The sequence below is a fragment of the Epargyreus clarus genome, unplaced genomic scaffold (assembly GCF_041222505.1).
Source record: "Epargyreus clarus isolate Ecla_fem2 unplaced genomic scaffold, WU_Ecla_fem_2.2 ptg000024l, whole genome shotgun sequence".
Lineage (NCBI taxonomy): Eukaryota > Metazoa > Arthropoda > Insecta > Lepidoptera > Hesperiidae > Epargyreus > Epargyreus clarus.
Genome location: NW_027332231.1, coordinates 5,659,442 through 5,684,277, shown reverse-complemented (window position 1 = coordinate 5,684,277; position 24,836 = coordinate 5,659,442). Strand labels below are relative to the sequence as shown.

The 24,836-nt window shown below is 34.9% G+C and overlaps 1 protein-coding gene across 1 annotated transcript in view; it reads left to right on the top strand.

Annotated features, from left to right (window-relative positions):
- LOC140752227 (midasin) overlaps positions 1-24,730 on the top strand; it is a 34,480-nt gene extending 9,750 nt beyond the window's left edge. The window contains exons 10-41 of the mRNA XM_073086444.1: positions 72-1,812; positions 2,043-3,657; positions 3,930-4,141; positions 4,525-4,657; positions 4,814-5,453; positions 5,767-6,269; positions 6,586-6,762; positions 7,140-7,549; positions 8,052-8,191; positions 8,560-8,786; positions 9,206-9,438; positions 10,282-10,499; positions 10,881-11,057; positions 12,114-12,314; positions 12,977-13,191; positions 13,570-13,732; positions 14,014-15,158; positions 15,374-15,500; positions 16,885-17,014; positions 17,355-17,433; positions 17,541-17,760; positions 18,097-18,195; positions 18,403-18,570; positions 18,931-19,296; positions 19,834-20,008; positions 20,464-20,612; positions 21,106-21,231; positions 21,563-21,747; positions 22,223-22,431; positions 22,833-23,038; positions 23,495-23,848; positions 24,175-24,730. Coding sequence (XP_072942545.1) covers positions 72-1,812; positions 2,043-3,657; positions 3,930-4,141; positions 4,525-4,657; positions 4,814-5,453; positions 5,767-6,269; positions 6,586-6,762; positions 7,140-7,549; positions 8,052-8,191; positions 8,560-8,786; positions 9,206-9,438; positions 10,282-10,499; positions 10,881-11,057; positions 12,114-12,314; positions 12,977-13,191; positions 13,570-13,732; positions 14,014-15,158; positions 15,374-15,500; positions 16,885-17,014; positions 17,355-17,433; positions 17,541-17,760; positions 18,097-18,195; positions 18,403-18,570; positions 18,931-19,296; positions 19,834-20,008; positions 20,464-20,612; positions 21,106-21,231; positions 21,563-21,747; positions 22,223-22,431; positions 22,833-23,038; positions 23,495-23,848; positions 24,175-24,363 — 10,932 coding nt within the window. The 3' untranslated portion in view covers positions 24,364-24,730. The remainder of the gene's footprint in view (positions 1-71; positions 1,813-2,042; positions 3,658-3,929; positions 4,142-4,524; positions 4,658-4,813; positions 5,454-5,766; positions 6,270-6,585; positions 6,763-7,139; positions 7,550-8,051; positions 8,192-8,559; positions 8,787-9,205; positions 9,439-10,281; positions 10,500-10,880; positions 11,058-12,113; positions 12,315-12,976; positions 13,192-13,569; positions 13,733-14,013; positions 15,159-15,373; positions 15,501-16,884; positions 17,015-17,354; positions 17,434-17,540; positions 17,761-18,096; positions 18,196-18,402; positions 18,571-18,930; positions 19,297-19,833; positions 20,009-20,463; positions 20,613-21,105; positions 21,232-21,562; positions 21,748-22,222; positions 22,432-22,832; positions 23,039-23,494; positions 23,849-24,174) is intronic.
- The last annotated feature ends 106 nt before the right edge of the window (positions 24,731-24,836 follow it).

Here is a 24,836-nt window from a genome sequence, read left to right as displayed (position 1 = left end):
TTCCTCTTAACTATTTTGACTTTTCGATACCTCTTTATCTGTTTTAATAATTTACTTATTTATGATTTCAGGACATCACTGATCTTTTTGGAACTGATCTACCTTCTGAAGATGGATCATTTACATTCAAAGAGGGAGCATTTCTGAATGCTCTTCAAAATGGAGATTGGATTCTTCTGGACGAACTAAACTTGGCTCCTCAGCCAGTATTAGAAGGTCTTAACGCTTGTTTAGATCACAGAGGGGAAATATTTATTCCTGAGCTGGGTAAAACGTTCAAAGTGAAAGAACAGACCAAATTGTTCGCTTGTCAGAATCCTTTAAAGCAAGGCGGTGCTCGACGAGGCCTGCCAGTATCTTTCCTAAATAGGTTCACTCAAGTTTATATTGATACATTAACTAAAGATGATCTGACTTATATTGTTGAAGCTCAATATAATGAACTTCCTAAAGATATTTTACATAGAATCGTGAAATTTAACTGTAAAGTCGCGCATGAGATTACAGAGATTCAATCTTGGGGGCATAGAGGCGGCCCCTGGGAGATGAATCTGCGAGACATTCAAAGATGGTGTGAAGCGTTAATAAAAGATCAAACAGAAGGTAAAGCTTTAGCACCTGGGAAATTTGTTGACATGCTTTATGTGAATCGTATGAGAACTGCTGAAGATAAAGAAAAAATGGCCAAATCTTATGAGGAGATATTTTGTCCAGAGTATCCGAGAAGTCACGTCAATCCTCAGTTTGATATAAATGATAATAAAATCATTATCGGTGATGTATCACTGGAGAGAAACATTGAAAAGGGGTTCAAAAACAGACGGGCTTTACAAACTAACTCCTTGGTACTGAGGAGCCAACTACCAACTTTGAAAGCATTGGCGCAAAATATTAAAATGAATTGGCTAACAATACTAGCTGGACCGAATGCTACAGGCAAAAGTACTATGGTACAGATATTAGCCGATTTAACAGGCAATGATCTTCATGTTGTGCCCGTTACATCTGCTATGGATGTCTCTGATCTTCTAGGTGGCTTTGAACAGGTAGATTATAACAGAAATCTAGAAAATCTGCATGACGAAATTGAAACAATAACTACACAGGTCGTACGAAACGTATGGCTTTCGGCTGGATTTAATCAAAGAAAAACAAATAATCTTCTCACTAATCTACAAGTATATAAAAAAATGCAAACTAGCTTTCTAGATAACACTTTTTCGACGGAAGAAATGAAGAAATTTGAAGAAAAAATACAATTTTTAATTAAGCATTGTGATAATTTGATGGAGAACAAAAATGTTATTTCAAGCGATATTTCTACATCGATCCAAAGAATAAAGAACTGCTTGATAAAATTACAAACTAAAGTAAGCAAAGCTTCTTCCATAAATGTCGGTGGGAAATTTGAATGGATAGATTCATTGCTTGTGAAAACCATGATTGAGGGATCGTGGTTACTATTGGACAATGTGAATTTGACATCTGCAGCAGTTCTAGATAGGCTCAATGGTTTGTTAGAGCCAAATGGAGTGCTAAGTATACCAGAAAGGGGAGAAATGAGTGAGATCAAACCACACCCGAATTTCAGAGTGTTCTTCACAATGGACCCGAAATACGGAGAAATTTCTAGAGCAATGAGGAACAGAGGGGTGGAAATATTTTTACTGAGACCGGATTATTATGACTTAGCGCTATCAGAAACAATTGCGTACATGGATTTGGTTGCGTTGTTGTCGTCAGCTGGCCTGTCCAGCCAATACCATGATATTTGTATACGATGCCACGAAACAATGACCGATTTTGTGCAAGGTTCGTATTAGATACGCTTATTTTTTTAATCAAAAATAATGTAAAATGCACTTCCCATGGGTAAATATTAAAATTAGAAACAAACATTTTTTCCGTCAGTTGTCAGTCCAATAAAATCCACATAACAGCAGAGAAACGTTCATAGCCACAGTCGGCACTTAATTATAAAAACGTTATATTTAAATGTATAATTTATTAATTAGTGCTATAAAATTATACTTTGTTTACAGGTTTCGATAGACCAACTATTTCACATTTACTTCAAGCTGCTCACCTTACGTGGCAACAATTGGTCCGGGGAATATCAGTTAAAACAGCCTTACTCAACAGTTTCTCTGACGTTTACATAAAACCCAGAAGCGGTGGTGATTTCGCTTCAACGGTAAACACATCACTGGCTGAAATAAAGAATTCTATGTTGAAAGCTCTAGAAAACGAATTGGAATCAGAAGACTTCGTGCAAACAGACAGTCAAGAGGATTGTCACACGTTAACTGTTAAAGGATTGTGCAAAGACTCTACTTATGAAATCGGAAAGCAAGTTGCTTGCCCCGCGATTCAGCAATCAAAGATTTTAGACAAATCTCATGACATCCTATTCAGTCTATTAACATCTTACCAAAGATGTCCTGCAATTTGCTTAGAGATTGTCCACCATGTCATAGAAGAAAGCCTCAAAACAGACAAGAATGATAAAATAACTGCCTTAGTCCGTGAGTTAAATGTGTGTGCGAATAAATTTCTGCAAACAAAAAATTCTAAATCATATGCAAGGTTTTACCCGGAATCATTGGATATGAGTGAAGGCGATATAAGCAAATCAAATGCAGATTTCGCTTTGTTGTATAATGAGTTTCATAAAGCTTTAGGAAAAACATTTGAGTCTGAGGGCAAATTCTCCGCTATTGACTATTCTAATGCAGTGGCATCTGGCAGCATGACTGACGATTTTGTGGAATATCCAATACTTAAAAGCTGTAAAGAGTATCTTCAAGTTATCGACAATTACATAGAAACCGCAATTGAAAAAGCCAATTCACTTGATGATGATTCGACATGCCATGTATTTCAATTATTGAATTGGCGAGAAAGATTTTTCAAAGCATGTTCCACTCAAATATTTACAACGACGAAAAACAAAAGGACGCCAATTTTGAAAGAGGAAATTATACCCTTACTACACGTTCATAGCAAATGGCTTCAAAAACATTTGCTTGGAAAGCTATTCCAACTAGCAGACAACAGTAAACTAAAGGATAAATTCCATCAAGAGTTAAATAGAATGAATCTTCAAAATGATGACGACAATTCAGAAATTGCAAAATTGAGCAAGAAACTACGTAAGTCGTACGGTGAACCGAAATTGTATGAAAATGACAATGAACACGAAATGAATGTAAGGAGATCTAAAATATACGATAAAACAAATCTAGATATGGGTCAACCTCTTGATAAGCAACTATGCAAAATTTCAAGTAACTTAAGTGTATTAGATGTTTCAATGGCATTAGACGTGACTGATAACGAAGTTTTAGAAACAATCGAAAAAAATACCGAAAGTGCACTAGAACTAGCAAAAACTAGCCCTAAAGTTATGTCTAATACCAAAATGTTACCTATTAACTTGTACGTAATACAAAGGGTGTTAAATGTGTTGCGTCCTGAGCTACTCAAGTTTATACAAACATTAGGTTCATCTGATATTGATGCATATGACTTTAAATACGCCTTGATGAATGTAGTAAATATAAGCAAAGTAATAAAAGGATTTCCACCAGCATTATTAAATCTTTTGCTAGTAGTACAAAAGCTTTTGGAAAAAGATTCGGATATACTTAATAGAAGGTAAGAATTTGTAATTTTGTAACTATATTTTTTTATTTTAAATAATCTGTTCATTTTTCGCACCTCATCAGAGATGGCGCCACTATTATTTCTGAACCACGCTATAGAAGTTTCTCGTATATATATCGTATCGTATCTACAAACTCCGGACCGATTTAACCTCTTGTTTGAGTTAAAAAATATGTGTCTATGAATAATACTATACATACTTACATAAACTTACATAACATAAATGTTATTGCAAATATTCAGAGATGGAACATTTTTTCCAGGACTTCCTCGATCCTGGCTAAGTTTTGGGACGAATTCTACAAAATGCTGACGAATTCGCCCGTGGTGTATCCCGTACCATTCTTAACTATAAATAATGCTCTCAACTCTGAAGATGTGAGCGAGTCAGTGCCTGATAATAGCACACGGTTGTCAACTAACTTGCCTCTTATGCCATACTATGTACAGAAACTGACCATGCTTGCGCAAGACGGTAAGTTGTAAGTTAAGAATATTGAATGGATAAACAGAATATAATACTATATAGATTATCCCAAAATAGTAAATGAAGAATTAATCGTGAGATATAGTTGTTTTAAATTAACTATAATTTATAAGGACGAAAATGTAAGGGTTTTCTTAAAAATGAGTCCTTTATTTATTTTTTCAAAAGGAGCCCATTCCATTCAGGAGTTAGAAAATAGTATTTCAAAAACAGTTTTATATTAATTAAAATTGGCTCATTACACCTTAGAGCATTTTTTGCTATTCCATATAGTTTCTGATTTTGCCAACCGCGAACATTCATCCCTTATATTATTTATTACACGGTTTTAAAATTATAATTGTGTTCTTTCTATAACTGTGTGGTTGCAGGATCAAATCCACAACTCTCATACGAAACAGTGCCACTCAAAGACGTGGACGAGTATTCCATACAATTAAATACAATTCTGAACACTGTATGGAAGAATTTGGGTACTTTGGATGCCACAGCGTTGCTGAAATTGTACGTGAAGATCACCATTATCTTTATTTTTCATTTTGTTATTATTGCAAATTCATTTATTTATGGAAAAAATATTTGACATTATATTAAATTAAATAGTATTTTTTGTATGATACATTGTACTTAATCTTCTTTATATATTATTAATATTTGTAGGAAATCGGATGCTTTATTCGAATTGAAGAAATACGAACAGCTGGTCAATAGTATTCAATCAACAATTTCAATAAAAACAAATTCTATAGACAAGTCTAAGAGCATTTTCGCAGATACCATCAATAACCTGCAGTCGTACATAAAGGACAAAACTTACGTCGACATGCTTGTAAAAACTAATAATATTTATGATGAACTATCAAAGGATTTAACGCAAATCGCTGACGAAAATAGTAAAATAAAAATAAAAATTCTAACAACACAGCTATCAGTAATGACAAGTATGTTATTCATTAAAATAATGGCTGAAATAAGTCCGATAGACCACGTCGAGAAATACCGTCTAAAGGTACAATATATTGAAGAAGACGTAAAAATGTTTGATTCATTACTGAGCGCATACTACATACAAGGTGTCGTTACCGGCACTATTATGGAGACCAGAGATATAGAGATACCTTCGGAGGTCTTCCCAGATTATTTCAAAGAAGGCAGTGATAATAGGGACAGCTTGAAGAAAGTACATCCTTACTGCAGTATTATTATGGATCTGAAGGAAAATACACTCCATAAAGTACACAAGTACGCTTCTGGTAATACGTTCAGGCCGAAAACGCCTTCTTATGGAACCTTTGTGAAGGTTAGTCTTTATTTTTATTTATTTTAAGATAACAATTGTTCTGTTTCATTTTGTTATGTAGTTCTTGGTATTATTTTCATGACTTATGAGTATTTATAATTAATTCTATATTTCTAATGAGACGTTATGTGGTCCCAGTTATTACTATTGCAATTGCGCTATTCTCATAATTTCTTATTAAGTCCAGAATTATGATATAATCCAAATACTATTCCCATTAATCCATTTAAAATCTAGCGCTAATCTTGGTCAGTGAACTCGAATTCTAATAGAATCAACATTTTTAAAGAAACTAAAATTTTGTTTTTTACAGGACTGCAAACACTTTTCAAAATCTGTTCTCTCCGAAAAAACAACAGTCACGTTATCGAATAACATGATAACTACTTGCAACTCACTGTACAACGAGTTAGAAAATAATACCTCCAATAAACTAATAATACAAAACGCCCATACTGTAACCAGGGAAAGCTCGTCTTGGCTCTACTCAGCTGAGGCATTTTACAAGAAAATCGAAAGCATTTATTCCGAAGCCTTCCCGGACTTAGCGAAACCCTTACAAGCGTCACTATCACAAATTATCTACAGCGTCAACTCCCTAAATGATTTGGTGAGAGAGCTGATAGCCAAGATCGAGCAAGGGAAACAGCTCAAAGATATGCTGGTAGATCTAATGGAATTCCCGAATAATGTACCGAATGAAGAGTCGAAGGAGCGGTTTTTGAATAGGTTCGTGACGTCGAGGTTTATGCAATTGTTGAAACGGAATGTGGTTTCTGAAAATGACGCGATCGACCCTGAAGCCGAGTGCCTAGAGTAAGTATGATATAAATGGTTAAATCTTAATATTTTGTTGAAATAAATTTAGAAATTTTTGTTAGAGTGGTAGAATATTAATCTGGCCATCCTTACCCAGCAGAGTAATATCTGTTTTTCTGTGTGATTGGAGAACAATAGGAAGTTTCTAAGGTCGTATGGTTAATTCTCACACATCAAACGGCAAGAATATGCCTCCTCAGTATCTCTGTAATTGCTAATCTACATATATCTAAATTCATTTTACTCATTATTGAGACATCTGCCCGACTATAATGATTCATTTATTATTGTACAAAAATTACTTACTTTACAGCGTTCTGAAAATGAACCTAGCAGAACTTAACATGCACTGCACGGCGATGGAGCGCGTCGATACAACAACGGTAAATGCTGTGCTAACTACATTAAATGCGCTGGTGAAAGCTTGGGAGAAACAGAGACGAGATATCGAGAGGAAGAAACAGGATGACGAGGCACTATATGTCACCAAGTAAGTTTACTATTGATTTTTTGTTAGGTCAGGAAGTATGATAATATTAATCTTTTAATATTTTTCTTACAGTCTATCGAATGGTAAGTAGGTCATTGTTGCCCATGGAAGTCGATCTTTGAGATCTATTGATGTTCTAAGGCCGACTACTGGCATTTCCTCTAGAAATAGTTATGACGGTGGTACTATCACACTCGAATCACAACATGCTATCTTTAAGTACATTGGGTTACTTCGTATCACATGTGTCTCAGCCTTCCCAAACCTTTAAATAATTAATTAAAAATCGGCAACAGTTGTGAAATACTACCACCATATTATTTTTTAAACTACGCATAAATCTGTCGCTTAATTGACATGTATTTCCTTTATCCCAGGTCAAAATGTGAAGATGAAGACGAGGAAGCGATCGCACAAGAGGAAATAATGGAAATGTTCCCGTCGTACTCTGACGAAGATTTCTCAGAGTTCAAACCTTCCACGCTGGAACAGAAAAAGACGAAACCCAAAGACGTTAAACCAAAATTACTAATTTCGTCTGATGACGTCACTTTAATATACAAATGGCATGCGAATTTCGTTCGTAACATGACGTATGCGGAGTGGTTGGTCGGTCCTAAGAAGTTGGTTGGTAATGATGTGGTCAGTCCGTTGATAAAGAGATATTCGACGTTCAGTAAGGTGGTAGAACATGCTTGGGAGGCTTTGGATGCGGACTTCGAAGGCACGGTGTCCCCGAGTATGTTGGTACTGTTGACGCATATTAAGGAAAAGATCGATGGGAATGGTAAGTTGTGTTGTTTTACGGCTATTTTTTCAGAATGGCTGTGTTAAGCTTAGGGTTATTTTGTTTGTTTAACTTATTATTCCAATTAAATTAAAATTTTATCCAAAATACGTTCTATTTCTAGTATAAAAGTTATGGTGGTTACTATTTTTTTCAAACATATCAGTGTGTTTTCTTACATACATAAATTAATATTATTATGTTAGATTTAATAAATGCTGAAATATTATTAAAATTGTGTGGCATGTACGACATGATGTAATGACTGTAGTATACTAACATAATTGTAATTGATTTGGTATATAATGTCATGAATTTGTCATAGTCATTGTCGTTCTTTTATGAGTGGTAAGAGTAACCAATACGCATTTAATCCCAAGCAAAAACTAGTGCCTAAAGTCGATGCAGATGTTTCGCAAACTGGAAACTTACCAGGAATACCTTGTAAAATTCATACCATTTATTTTCTAATAATATGCTTATTTTTATGTATATTTTATAGTGTCAAATGGCCACAAAGTTGATTTCTACCGTTCCCCGTGGGTATCGGAGACGAGAGAATGCCTGCCGCTTTTAATAAAGGTCAAGGAAGCCACCAACGCACTGTTGGATCAGTGGCCGGACTTCCCAACACTCAAGGATGTAAGTCAACTTACTATTTACACTATCATAGCTATGTACCTACAACGCTAAATCAAAACAATTCGTTAAGTACACATATTAAAGTGAATTAATTTAGAAATATCGAAAATATAGTTCCGAACACAAATCTATCTTATATTCGGAGTTCTAATTTTTTTATGTTTCATTGATGTAGTATAAACAAACAGTATTAAAGTTATATCTTAAGTCGGTCACAGAAGCGTCGCTGCTTCTGAAGAGGTAAACTAGTACAGCTTATGTAAATGTTCTTGTCACACTACACACTTCCAACCAGAACACATCAATGCTTCTATTTTTATTTTTATTACAATTACAATTAGAATTTGACATATAAAATACCTTTACAGATAATAGTAATAGTCAACAGGATCCTAAGTTTCCCAATAACGAGTCCGGTGTCTCGTTTCCTAACCGGTCTGGAGTTACTCCGTGATAAGATAGAGGAGTGGAACAAGAACGCACACAAAGGGAACAACATGATCGATATATCGCTGGCGGTCGGACAACAGATCGTTAACTGGAGGAAACTCGAGATGAGTCACTGGAAGGAGTGTCTGAATAATTTGTATCATAGGTAAGTTTTGTTGTTATTGTCTATGAGTACTATACTATGCTGGGCATAGGATCTCCTTTAGAATAAGATTATACAGAACATTATTTTTGGGTCAAAGAAGTTTGGTTTTAGATATTCCACAACAAAGTCACAATTGAGTTCAGTAGATGGTCTTATTGTTCTATCATTTATTCAGACAACTTGTACTTGCTATATATGCGATAAAAAATATTTAAAGCAAATATCTTTTAATACTTAAAATTACTATTTATATTAATTTATTTTTTGCGTAGTTTTAGGTTAAAAAGGCTTCATGGACAGTCTGTTCCTCATACAAATTATATCTGTCGTGCCATTGTAGTAGTTTCTTGTATTGTAGCACTTTTAATTCGGACGTTTTTGTGCACAATGTTTCAAACCTATCACTTTCAATTACACAGGAAACAATCCGAAGCGCACAAGTACTGGTTCTACCTATACTCAGTCGTTAACACCTATTCTGAGGACGATGGTCAGGAGGCGGATACGAGCAATCCTGTGTCCGCCCCAAGAATAGTATCGGTCTTGAACGAGTTCATGGAGAAATCCAACTTAGCTGAATACGAAGTGAGGCTGGATATAGTGTATGCGTATCACTGTCATTTGGTGCATTTGGAACCTAGTGAAAAGAGAGGTAAATGAAAATAAATTTATTCAATCTATTTATTCTTTCTATCTTCATGTACTGTTTTTTTTATTCGGACATGTCCATCAAATTAATTTCAACATCTTTGTCTAAATGAGTTTCTTATCATCATCAACAACCCATTACTGTCCCACTGCTGGGCACGGGTTAACTCTCAGAATGAGAAGGATTAGGCCATAGTCCACCGCGCTGGCCAAGTGCGTATTGGTAGACTTTACATACCTTTGAGATTTCATTCTTTTTTTTATAAATCTCAGGTATGCAGGTTTCCTCACGATGTTTTCCTTCACAGTTTAGCAAGTGATAATTAATTTCTAATACGAACATAACTTTGAAAAATCAGAGGTACGTGCCTGGGATTTTAACCCCGGACCCCTCGATTGAGAGGCCGAGTTTCTTAACCACTAGGCTATCACTGCTCTAAATGAGTCTCTTATGCAGAGTTATAATTCAATGTTATGTTGCTAGTTATGCATTTGCCAAGGGGAAATTTACAACTAAATAAAACAACAGACGTATGGAATTACGCGGAATTGTTAAGCTTGAAAAAATTTGCCACACTTTCACGGCTCAAGGAAAATACTTTAGTAATGGAACCTTTACCATGCTAGATAATAAATCCTTTCCCAGTTCGGAGCTACCATATTTCTATAGAAAACTTTAACAACATATTCGCGGATTGTGTTGGCTCATTTTTTGCCGAATTGACATCTCAGTAAATATATGACCTTTATTTTTTTACAAGCATATGACTTTACTAGTTTTGTTGAAGTATTTTGGATTCAATAATATGTGTTTCATCGGTTTTTCATTGCCTTTATTGTATTACAGACGAGCTACTATCAATTCTATGGAACACATACAACTATTACTCACAATTCCTGCCGCAAGTGACCACATACATAAAGGAGAAACGGGCGCCCATTGAAAAGAAGCTGCGCGATTTCGTAAAGATATGCTCATGGGATAGAGACCTGAGCTACTGGAGTGTCAAGGACACTGTAGATAAAGCACACAAGGTGCTACACAAACATACTAAGGAATTTGAGGTTAGAATATTATGTTTTCGTACATTTGCGCGATTGCACACAAACATAAACAAATACTTTCATAATTTACTTAATATATTGGTTATTTCTTAGATGATTCCTTTAATCTTATTCTGTACTTTTTCTATAGTCATTAACTTCATGCTTTGAGACTGCATTTAGTATACTAGAATAAAAAAAAGGTCATACTCGAACATATTAAACAAAGACAGGGTCGTACTCAAATACACACGCACACTGACACATAGACATTCAAAATTTAGACGCAAATATAAGTACAAGCAAACTCACTCAGATCTAGCCCTATTTGACGCTTAATCTGATTCCTCACATCATACGACTGACTTTATTTAATAACAACGCATATCATTTTTATCACAGAAAATATTAAAAGAGAACGTGACAGCTTGTTTGGTAGACAAGACTACAGAAGTGGCAGTGGAGCACGTGGGCATATGGGACCGGCCGAAACGGGCTACGGGTGGGGCCAGCGCTCCAACGGGCGGGGCGTACATGATCGAAATACAGAACCATCTTCTACTGGCTAGGAATGTGAAGGTGAGTGTTGTTTATTACAGTGTTCCGCAAAGTGTGTACCGTGATCATTTGTTTGGTGTGCCGCGGAAAAATAAGGTAACCTAAAAAAAATATTTTAGTATGTAAGTAAGGGTAAATAAAATACCTACACAAATCACGCGAGCGCACGAGCGAAACGTTTTGTCTCGTTCATATAATTCTTTGGTTTCAATAAATGTTGATTAAATAAAATAAAATAAATAAAACAAAATAAAAATAGCCTTTATTTCTACTATATCCTATACTTTACGTATTATAATTAATGTTACTTAAGATAGCAACTTTCAATTTACTTTTTTTAACTTGTATATTACTATACATACTTTTACATACGTTGATTAATATTATTTAAAAACTATTTTTTAATTTGTGTGTACCTCCAAAAATTTCAGTTTTCCTAGATGTACCTTGAACACAAAAAGTTTGCGGAACACTGGTTTAGTACACATTGTACGACTGCAACCCTTTTAGGCTTTCGAGGACATGTGTTTCTTCCTACATGTACTTCCAAAGCACGGAGTAGTTTAGAAAACTGTTTCTGCCTCATAACAGTATTTTAATCGCTGCTTTGTTGCGTTCCAACTTTGTCCTCAGGGGTAGTTAATTTGTTAATTCGAAGTACCCTTATATATTACTTCATATCGTAATGAACTCAACGCAATTTATATAAATAAATATAAAATTTTAAAATGCATACAAAATTGAAAATTGCTATTTTACACATTCTTATCATCACAATTTCTTTCACTGCCGTCCCTTACAAAAATGGAAGAAAGAGAAGGTAATGTAATGGAATCAAATACAATATTGTTGTTCAAGCTAAGATTTTTCCTGTGTCATGGTTGTCAAGGATACACTCAATGACGAATAAACAGACACCCACAGCAAAAACGTAAATTCTTCAGATAGACCGTGGATAGCATTAACATCTTAACATCAGGAGCCGAACTATTGCTCCTACTCATAATTTAAAAAAAGTCTCTAAACACATTTTTCTACCAATTGTTATTCAAACTCAACTTGTGTAACGTTTAACAGAAATACCTCGACCAAGCGGAACAGCCGTCCTCCCTAATCACAGAAGGCAGCCTGCTGACCAAAGTGCCCAGTCTGCTGAACAAAGCGAAGATGCTCTGCAAAGACACTATGACCAATACGAAGTATCCGTCGTTGGTGCAAGCGCTGGACGACTTCGTGACGCTCGTTATAGAGAGTAATACGCACTTAAGTTCGCTTGATGTAAGTAGAGATCCAATCTACTAACAAAATAAATATAAAAAATTGGGTATCAAACATTTGACACTGTTTAACTACAACTCGCCGAAGGTTGAAATTATGCCCGTGAAGCGACACTTAACCGTCATTACCATGACAGTAAGGAGATGGTCAGCTGATCTTTCTTGTATATTCTATATTTCTTGTAAGTTTGGTCATATTTAAATCGCTCGTAACTAAGTGACTAACAACGTTTGACCCGCAACGAATATCTGTAGTCGTGCAACATTTGTTTTACCTGTGCCGTCAACAGGATAGTATAGTCCGCGCCAAACTGCTAGTCCGCTTTGAAGTTGTGGCGAACAGGTGTAGTCATACAATTAACTATGGCGACGCGATTCTTTTCTATATTTAGAGCCTACTAGCAATTTTACGCGGACTATACATGTTTTACGAAGGACAGATAAGATTTGTAACGAAAGATCCCCGGAAATAATTTCAGAACGGTATGATAGGTTACTTTAAACAAAGATGTAAAAACTGATTTGCTCTTATGTCGACAATGTTACTTATGTAGCTATGTAAGGCGATTGACAGAAATAGAATAAAAAATAATTGTAAAAACTACTACTTTTTATCAAACCTAATATTATTAATTAATTATTTACTACTTTCAAATATTTTAGATTGACACAACAGCACCAAAGGACAAACAGACATCCCAAGCTAAGAACATCGTGCAACAAAAGCGCAAAGCTCTCGCCGACCTGTTTAAGTATCTGAACAAAATGGGTCTCAATTACCGCACTGGGCTAGTAATACTAGCAGCGAGTGAGGATCTGTATGACTTCACCATACCTCCTGTTGATTTGGACGCAGCTATGAACTATTTGAAGAGCAGGTAAGAGTTGAACGTAGAACGTTTTTATTTTTCTTTTTACCGACTTATAATGATTAGGAATAACTCTTGACGGTGTGGCATGTTGTCTGTTGCCCATTGACATCAGTAGACAAACACTAGACGTGTTGCTAAACCCCAGAAGTCGGAATAGTTCGTTTGAATTTTGTTTGTGTTCCTTCAATTTATAACATAACAACACATATAACACGGTTTCTTAAAAATTGGTACGACAGTGGTGCTCCTATAGGCGAACCAACTAAAGGAACTTTACATCTCTCAAAAATGGTATGAAGCCATAGACTATTGAGTCTTCAAAGAGATTCTTTATAGAACACACATGTACACATATTCATTTAATAATACATATTCCGTTTTTAGGCGATGTGATGCCTCTCTAGCGTTACTGTGGTCGGGATGTGAGAAATACTTCCAGAAGAACATAGCTCGCCACAGACTCTTGGCGTCGGCCTTGCTAACACCACACGCTGATCTGGGCGTGCAAAATATTGAGAGGTGCAAAGGATTTGCTGCTCAATTGCTGGTAAGATATTTTACATTTTTAATAAAATTAACAATAAATTCAGTCGAGAGCAATCGTATAGTAATATATAAAATTACTACATTAGGAAATCAAGATATGCCTAATAGAGTTATTTAAATTAAGTTTGTGAATATGCTTTTTTAAATCAAACATTAAAATATTTATTAAATATATTTTTCATAAATTTAATACAATCAAATGTAATGTAAACGTGTCATGTAAACATTATTTAAATCATTTTACGCGAATTTAATATGCGTACTTTATTTATCTTTTTGCAGAAATTGACAAATTCCCAGAAAAGATCCATATCTAAACATTCAAGGCATCTCTGTGACTTACGTACTATCACCAATAATCTCACGAATGCTCTTGAGATAGAACCCAGTGACGCAAATATAACTACAATCAAAGACAAAATTGAAATTCTAACACAGTGTTATGCACATATAAGCATTGTGCTTGATCAATTCAGTGTGCTCCTAAAATCCTTCCCAGAAAATACTTTGAATTCGGAATGTGAGCCTGAATTTGATGCAGTACTGTCAGACTCGCCACTTGCAAAATGCTTCAAGAATAGCGATCAGTGGACACAGTTATATAAAAAATTAAAAGCAGTAATATCAGTTGCAACCAAACAGAAAACAGCCTTGAACAAATTGGTGAATTCTATGCCTAAACAAATTGGCAGAGATAATACAGAGTTACCTGTTATTTCCCAAAGTCATATCGATGTTACTAACGATGCTAAAGCTAACTTAGAGAATATTGCAATAGATTTAAAAGCAATACTGAATGAATATCAATTTGTATTTAAAATAACATCCGTAGAAGAATCTTTACCACAACATCCAGTACTGAGGAGTATTGAAAATCTTACTAAATATTTAAGTGAAACAAAAACGGCTCTTGATGAATTGGATGAACCAAATGACGTTTCCATGACTGATAATACAACCGCTTTAATTGATCAGACGGAAGATACAATAGCAAGTATGTTGTTAGTGATACAATCTCTATACAAGAAACATCTGCCAATGAATAGAAGTTCAGATAATATTGACGTTCTGAATGCAATCGATGAAATCATCGAGGGTGAGAAGACAACAGAGGAATCTAAAGAGGTTCTAGAAGACAAACATTTGAAGGAATTATTGCAAGAACAACTTTCGAGTGACACAAAGATGCTACAAATGGAAGTTATGATCGATAAGATAAAAGCTGTACTAGTAGAATATGTGCAATACATAGCTACAAACCAAAATATAGAGAATGTTAGAGCGGTAGTAATGCGATTGGTGCCAATTTTAGAGCAAATGGTGTTGTTTATGCAATATTTCGTAACCCAGAAAGTAGCAGTCCATAGGGTTTCGTGCAAGATGCTGTCGGTCCTATTGAAGATATTCTCGGAGTTAGCTACAAAAGGGTAAGTGATCAAGTATTTATAATATTCAATACACAGAAGCGGTGTTCATTATTGATGAACTTTTGCGTTTTATGTACAATTGTTTTAAGAAAACAAAAATAATATTATTATTTAGTTGCAATACCTTAAATTGTGCGTAATATCATTTGCTAGCTATTAGACCAATTTTTGTTATATTTGCCACAAAATGATTAAAACATCATTAATTTTTACAGTTTCTGTAAACCATCTGACCTTGATATGGAAGACGGCGAAGGCGCTGACGGCCCCGGCAAATCCGGCGGAATGGGGCTTGGTGATGGGGAGGGACAGAAGGACGTATCTGAGAGAATTGAAAATCAGGTGCCATTCTTAATATTTTAATATGTATCTTGTTCTTACTAAGTCAATGTTACATTGTACTAAGTATCATAAACAGCATCATTGACATGGTGGTTGTCCATGTCATAAGCCGCATTGGCTCAATTTAATAAACATTTTTCACATAATAATTTTTATAAATTTAACCAAAGTTAAAAACTAATTTTCCTGGGACGCGAAGCACATCTTTTAGACATTAAAAGTATTTTAAAAAAAAAAGTGTGTGTGTGTCAGCTACGACGCACGATTGGAGTTTACTCCTTACGAATGATAATTATGATATATATCGAATAGAAAAAAGGGTAGGTAAATGAACGCATCTGCTAAAATGATAAGAGAAACAAACATATATCTGTAATTATTCGGATTATTTATATTACTTCAATAATGCGTATTACATAAAGTATGTTACAAAATAATATAAAATAGCGCCATCTAGTGGCAAGTTTTATAAATTGTAAGATTGCAAGTTTATCAATCTATGTATTTTGGTTCCAAATATTATAATGGTAACTTAATATAATTGTTTATATTAAAGTAAATTTTAATATAATATAATTATTTATATTTAAAACAATGTTAAACGTTTTATAACTTAAAACTTAATAATTATAATTTCTTTGCCATCTATAAAATATCCTTGTTGCAATTTACGGATGAAATTTATATGAGACTCAATAAACATGTTATTATATGTAATTTGGATTGTTTCTGAATGTTTTATAATTCTAGAATTCATTTAAAACGTATTGCTAATTTTATATAACTTATTTTGAACATAATTCATTAGCAATAATTCTGTAATAAATATTAAATAATACTGTTTTGATTTTGCCCGTTTATCGTTGATAGATGGTGCTGATCAATAATGCATCCATTTTTATAAGTTAAATTAATATATCAGTAACTTACAAAAGCCTCTTTATGTTATAAACTTATTTTGCTAATATTATATCTTATTCAATTGCTTACTGATTTTATTACTCTTCTTTAAAAACGTTCATAAAAGATTGTTAATCATATTATGGCGCCAATGTTCATATTTTTCACAGTGTTTATAAATGATCAAACCTATAACTTAATTTATGCAAAAATGTAAACAAATTAGTTAATGACGTTTTAATGTTTTATATATTGCTAATTATTTTTATTGTAATAATTACTTTCATATGGGATTTGAACTTACTGTATTTTAAATTAATAAAAGCACTCTTGATTCATATTTTGGTTACCGTTACGCCTCAACTTTTCGTGTTACACTTGATTTTACTCCTCATAAAATTTCCGTACCGGGCCTTATAACTCAAATCGTTTCTTAAGGAGTAAACTCCAATAATGTATGTAATGTAATAAATTATGTACATAGGATCAATTGGACGATGCTCAACGTCCAGGCGAAGAGAAGAAACAAGAAGATAAAGACTGCAAGGAGGAAGAGAAAGGAGTTAACATGACGGACGATTTTGACTCGCATTTGCAAGATGTTGAAGAGAAAGGTATGAAATTATGAATATAAAAGAAATTGAACTATATAGTAGCAATAGACTGGACTTGAATAGGAAGTGACATTCGCGAATGATTACGCCAATCTTTTTTTTTTAAATCTTAACAATGTATGCTCTAATAGCTCTAATATTTAAAATGTTTTTATATAAATAATAATCCATTTGTTAATCATAACAACATTTTATTTTTCTCTGTGCAAATTGAACTTGTATGAAACTAACTTACTAACTAGTTCAATTCAATATTAGGCGAGAAAATAATGTAATAAAGAGAAAATAGCATCGATTTCAAATAGAATATTACTACTATATATTTGTCATTTTTGAATAGAAGCCGATGGTTCAGATCAAGAGGATGATAACGAAGATGCAGACAAGCAAATGGGTGAAACAGATAATGCTGCTGAGAAGTAAGTTCATAAAATAAATTATTTTACTATAAGAACAATATAATAATTAGTGCACTTAAGAAAAAATAGACGAAACGTGTAAAATATTTGTAAATTGTAAATTTTAGGTTGGACCAGCAAATATGGGGTTCAGAAGACGAGGAAGACCTAGAAGAAGAACAAGAAAAGAAAGATAAAGATGAAAAGGGGAAAGGAGAGAGTACAGGAGAGAAAGAGATGGCTGCGAAAGAGCAAGAGGAAGGAACGGACGATGGGTCGGAAGGAAAGGATAAACAGAAGAAGAAAGATATCAACGAAATTAATGAACCGGAGGTTGATGATGATCATGTAAGTTGTAAAATATTATTTGGAGCTTATGAAAGTCGTGATCTATTGGCGTGTTTCTGAGCAATGAAAGTAGTAAGGTGTGTGTAACATTGTGATTACGCAAGGAGAAATATATTGATAGATCATAATTGTGATAATTTTTTTACTTTTATAATAACATTATAGTGTAAAACTAAATAGATGCAAATGATTTTGTTTAGAAATTATATCACAATAAAACCATCGTATGCCAAATTTAGATTGCTAAAAATATGTAAATTAATATTTTATTCCTATTAAGCGAACGAAACAAGTATTTCATCGAAGTAATGATGACCATTATATTTTGATATTTAGGTGGACCCCTACCACGGCAAAGAACAACAATTACCGGAGCCGGAAGACTTTGAACTTCCTGACAACATGAATTTAGACGGAGAGGAGGGCGAAGATGAGGTAAAAATTATTCTAACTATATCTGAACCAGATTTATCATAAGTTAGGTAGGATATAAGATTACTTTAGGATTTTCATTTTCATTATTTGTATCTCAAACAGTTACATAACATAACAATATTCAAAATTTCATCACAAGTATTTTTCTCCTGTATTTTGACGTTTGCTTCATAACAAAAAAACATTACAATATTTTTTAATCTGTAGGAGGAAGGAGAAACAGAAACGGAAAATCCATTCGAAATAGATGTATCGAAAATTCCTGTCACTGAGGAAGAAGAAACGCCAAAGGAACCGGAGGAAAAAGATGATAAACACGGTTTTGAAGTTTCCAGCGATGAAGAGGGCGATGGAGATGATAAGGAAGAACAGCAGGTCAGTGAATTTATTTTTCTTTAATATTTTTTTGCAAACATTTAAAGTAAACAAATCACGTATATAAAGAACTGTTATTTTCAAAATATGCATATGAAAGGCGAATTTGAAATATCTTGTATAAACTTTCAGTTATTTTTTATATTTACAAAAAAATGTTTAACAGTTGGTCTTGTAGTAAATAAGACTGTATTTTCAATTTAATCTGTAAATGAAATATCTTTACTAATAGGATTGCATGGAGATATTTTTCTGTCTTATAAATCAATTTTATCATATTCTTCTTGTTTTGTAAATATAAAAAACATTAGTAAAGTGAATTCAGTAATTTATTCTTAAAATTTAACTGATGTATAACAGGGCAAAGAAGACACACAGGAACAAACTGGTCCAGAAGACGACAAACAAGATGAAGAGAAAGGGCCTGATGATGATAACACCGAGAACGCTCAGGACAATCCAGAAGATGATTCAAATAAACCGGATCCAACGGAAGCAGAACAAGAAGTTAACCAAGAAGAAGAAGATTTGCCAAAGAATCCAGAGGAAATAAACGAACAGGATGAAGTTGATGAAAAGAGTCAAGAAGCTAATCCTCAAGCGAATCCGTCTAGTGATGATCCCTCAGCGGGTGAGAAGGCAGAGAATGCAGATATGGATAGAGGAACCACTGATAATGTAGATACTAATGAACAACAGGCTAAGGATGAGGATGCAGAACTTACTGTGAGTATTTCTTTACAAAATATAGTTACTTTACAGTAATATAAAAACTTTAAGGTTGGTAAACTATTTATTGTTAAATAAATAAAAATATATTTTGTTGATTTTTATCGACATAGTCCTGGTGTTTGCGTACGTTGTGTTACTAAATTCCTGATTTCTTCTCTGAATGTTTAAGACAATTATAATATTCAACTATAGGTAAATACGTAGTAGGCCTCAGAAACTATTTCTTTAGAATTAGTATGATGTATGATTTGTATAAACAGTGATAACGGATGATCAATTAGAGACAACAACTCTACTCTATTCATACTGATTTTATCGATACGCGTACTTAATTAGTCAATTATCTTTATTGGAGTGTTATTGCAATTGGCATAAAAGAAACTTTATACGAATCACTGTTATGTATTCTATCTCATTCTCTCGAATACTAATCCTATAGATGTATGTATTTGTCTCTTTTTAGTGTTACTTCGTTTCACAGGCTTTCAAATCAAAACATTACTATAGAAGTTAATACTTATTTTATTACAGGAACAAGCCCAAGAGCAAGTGGGTGAAGACAAGCAGACGAAGGGTCGTTCGGAGCTGGACAAGAGCGACAGAGGACACCGCGGTGAGAAGCAAGCGGCTCGTACTGACAGTGCACAAGACACGGAGAAACGACATGAGAACAAACCTGGACGCACTGATAAGGAACGCACTTTGGGTATGCATTATAATCTGCAGTAAAGTATTTTTAAGTAGAAAAGATTATCAAGTACAACAGTAAAATTACACACGAACACTTTTACCCTTACACATTTTTCCCACATCGTGGGTGCCATGTCTATAACAAGTGAAAACCCAGAACAAAAATCTAAATTAATTATTTAGATATCTGGGAATTGAAACCGAACCATTAAGTGAGTACAGTTTAGATCCCGCTATCTAAATAATTAATCCCGTAAAACCGCTATGTTGACAGCTCCGCAACGTGGATTCGTATGTGCTTATTTGGTTAAATAAGGAACTTCTATGTAATACTTCAGAATACTACGGCACTACTGTACTACTTCAGTTTAAGCTTTGTGTGTCATCTGTGAATGAGTCAGTTGCTTTACGCGTTAAACTGTACGTCTGCCAGTCAGTAATTAAATAACTTTAATTATTGAATTATTTCAGGCGACGTAAACGAGAAGAAATACAAACAAGCGCGCATGTTGAACGTGGAGACGGAAGATGCCGCTGAGGAAGGCGGCGAGGCGGACGAGAGCGAACAAGAGGCTGATGCGTACCAACATGTCAAACAGGCGAAGAAAGATGATTTACAGGTAACCTCATCATCAACCCATTACTACCCCACTGCTGGGCACGGGACTCCTCTCATAATGAGAACGCTTAACCCATAGTCCACCGCGCTGGCCCAGTGCGTATTGGTAGACTTCACATTCCTTACGATTTTTTCCTTCACCGTTTAGCAAGTGATAATTAATTTCTAATACGCACATAACTTTGAAAAATCAGAGGTGCGTGTCTGGGATTTTAACCTCTTGAGAGGCCGAGTTTCTTAAACAGGTAACCTAACCTAAACCTAACGTACGTTCATCTACCCTTAAAAGTCAGTAGTAATACCAAATGTTCCAAGGTCTGTGTTCTGTTCTAGCTTCAAGCAAGTTTTAAGAAATTTCTTAAAAACTTAAGTAGATAATATTTAGTCTATTACTACAAATGTAAAATATCGAGCTGCTATTAATAGACTGGTATTAATTAACTTATTTTTCTGTCATTGTTTTATATTTATTTTTTTACCTGTTTATTTTATAGGCGATAGACGCAGCGACCAAAGAGCAGGCCGAGGAACAACCCACTCTGCAGAAAGAAGACGAGGAAGCAGAGAAACTGAAGGATGACGAACAAGTTCCTATGGACGTTGATGAGGAAGATATACAGGTTATTGTCAACCTTCACTGTTATCCCTTTTTAAAATGCTATATAATATAATGTTATAGTAGTAGTAGTAGTAGTAGTAGTAGTAGTAGTACATGTAGTTGGTTATGTTTTAAATAGTTAGGTACGTTTTTGTGCGGGTCAGATCACAATCTGACTTGCCGTTTTTCACATAGTTTTATATTATATTCATATTCATATAAATATATGTATGTTAACTATTTGGATATTGTAAAAACAGGTCTCATTTAGGTTACCTAATATTTTATATTTATAAAGTAAGTGCAACCTACCATATTACGTAATATTTTATAATATTTACTATACGTTTTAGGTGGAAAAATCCGAAGAACTGAAACCAGAGAAAGTGAAGGACGGTGCAAAGAAAGACCAAGAGAAAACTGGCAACAAAAATGAAGGCACCGATGACCCAACTGGCGAAGCTGGTATGGAGATAGAGGGCGACACTGTGCTCACTGAAACCGTGCCCCGGGGTCGGGACACTACGTACCATACACGGTATGTTCTGTATTTTATTCGTTTTCGTCATTACAGAGGTTGCCTAGAAATATTAACCTATACGTAGGATTTAGTATAAAATTCACCAAAAAATTGTTACCAGAAAAGATGTACTTGTTAATGACTGTTCATTATCACCTACTTTCTACAGTTCTACTAGGTAACATGACACTTTAGAAATATTAAGATAATAGTCCAACACTGACAAAAAGTATTCAAGAATATCACCATTCAGACCTACAGACCATTTACAGAAGAATTTACATATGTTTGAAATACCACTTTGTTGGTTACTAGAGGCGTGGTCCTGCATGGATTCCGCCGCCGAGGGGGTAGCGAGAGGATATGTCGGACTTTGCAATAAATACATTTGAAACGCGTTAGAAAAAGTGATCTAATTTAACCAAATTTCCCCTTTGAAATATCTTAAGCTGCAACCGCGCCAGTTATTATATTTTACAGTTCATATTTTCAGTGTGGACGATACCCAAGAGCGTGCCGACGACATAACCCTAGAGCAGTACGTGAGCATGCGGGGCTGTATGACCGAGAGTCGTATACAAGGCGGGGCGGCCGCGGCGAGCGCCTGGCGCAGTGCGTGGACACTCGCTGCTCCGGCGGCGAGGGCACTGTGCGAGCGGCTGCGGCTCGTGTTAGAACCCACTGGACGGTCTAGGAAAGCTGGTGAGGAACTTAGTTTGCTAGATGAACTTAGTTTTGTATAGATGAAAAAGAATGATTTTGATGATCACTAAACTACTGTATTTATTGAATTCTTATTTTTATTTGTAATACATTACATAGTGTACCTAATACCAATAGCAATGCTAATAAGCTCACTAGCTTACCTACGCGTTCGCTCGTAACAATATTTATTATAAAACACTTTCTACACTCACAGTCCCACTAGGATTGGATATTGTCATGTCATATGTCAAAAATTCCTATTCCTAATTTAAGTATCTGTTTGGCCGGGGATCAAACCCGGACTCCTCTACGCGTCAGATCGGCACGGTGACCGCTCTTCCAGTAATCCAAGTAATCAATCTATTAAAGTTCTATTAAACAAATAACATTTTCCACAGGCGACTTCCGTACGGGCCGTTCGATCAACATGCGTCGTGTTATCCCATACATCGCGTCCCACTTCCGCAAGGACCGCATATGGCTCCGACGCACCAAGCCAGCAAAACGCGACTACAAGATCGCCATCGCAGTGGACGACTCAAGCTCCATGGCGGACAACAGGAGCAAGGAGCTAGCGTTTGAAAGCCTCGCTTTGGTGTCACAGGTTCCGTATTATTGTGTATAGAGGGCACTAGTGATTGAATAAGTTGTGATTCATCTCATCAAAAGATTAATAGGGCTATTGTATTTGCCACTTGCAAAGTTCTTGTCTTGTTTAGCAGTGCCAGTCAGTAAACAAAAGTAACTTAAAAAATATGCATGAACTACAGCTGAGCTTATGATTAAACATGAAAGTAAATTAAAGCTGTGCGAATTGGATGAAGAAACAGAATTCGTTGTTATTTGTACTTGTAATGTACTGTTCTAGGTGCACTTTATATTTTTTTAAATTTACATTTCCTTTGATTCAAACCCATGCTAAAAAAATATTACACATGTACTGATTTATGCGAACAATAAACACTTTAGAATTCAGATTCCGCTCAGCGACTTTCGCTCATATAACGCAAATGTCTGAACCGGCTCAAAAATAATTACCATATTTTTTTTCTATTTACAGGCACTCAATCTTCTCGAATCAGGTGACCTAGCCGTCCTAAGCTTTGGAGAAAAGCCAAGCTTACTGCATCCTTTCACGGAACAATTCACTGAACATTCAGGCTCGAAGATCCTAGAGGAACTACGGTTTGAGCAAAAGAAAACCAGAATCGCTCAGTTGTTAGACTTCTGTACGGTTTTGTTCGACCAGCAAGCAGTGAGGAGTGACGCGATAAATGCTAAGCTGCTAGTGGTAGTTAGCGATGGGAGGGGGATCTTCTCGGAGGGAGAAACGAAGGTGTTGCAAGCGGTGAGGCGCGCGAGGCAGCAGGGAATATTCCTGGTTTATGTTATAATTGACAACCCTGATAATAAGGTGAGTTGTATACTTAACTTATATTTTGTTTTTGCTAAACTATTTCCGCTCATTTCTTACAATCAGATATCCGATTCCGTGCGGATGGCACCACCGTTGGGCCACATCCGATATAGTTTTGCCACATCCGCACGGAATCGGATATCTTTATCGTGACCTGGGCATATACATAATTCACTCCATCTCATGTTACAGTTAAAAATACAGTATTTTTAACTGTAACATGAGACACTATGGCAACATCGTCTGAACCACTATGTTGATTGTGTACGAAAAGTTCGAAGCCCTTCATAGAAAACATTTAAAAAATATCTTTCTTTTTACAGGACTCAATAATGGATATCAGAAGGCCCATTCTCGACCCGGTGACCAACACTTTATCAGGATTTGTACCATACTTAGACACATTCCCGTTCCCCTTCTACCTTATTTTGAGGGACATGTCAGCGTTGCCCACGGTGCTGGGGGACGCACTAAGACAGTGGTTCGAACTGGCAGCTAATACTGCTAGTTAGCAATATTTCTAGTCCCAATAAGCATATTTTGTCCAGTAAATGGGAAGCATCCATCACGCTGCTCCAGTGTACTCTAATATACTACTATACTATATTTTAGTGATGTATTTAAATTTTGTATAAAATTTTATGAATTAAATAACATAAAATTATGCGAAGGATTATCTTCGAGATATTACTGATAGTAGTGAAAAATATTTTTTATTTCAATGTATCCAATGTAAGTCTAAGAAACTATAAAATTAAGATAAGATTTGACTGTTAGTTATCGTAAGCGTTTAGATCTTATTTTGTTCATCATAATACATTATTATTATGTTTATTATTTTGTTAAAATTTACCAAAATAAACTAAAATAAATAATCGATTTTCATTTTTTAATCCTATTTTTTTAATTAAGTTCTTTAATATTGCATATTAAAATTTGTCGGCCATCGATTGTGCCTAGAATTCATTTAAATAGCAATAATAAC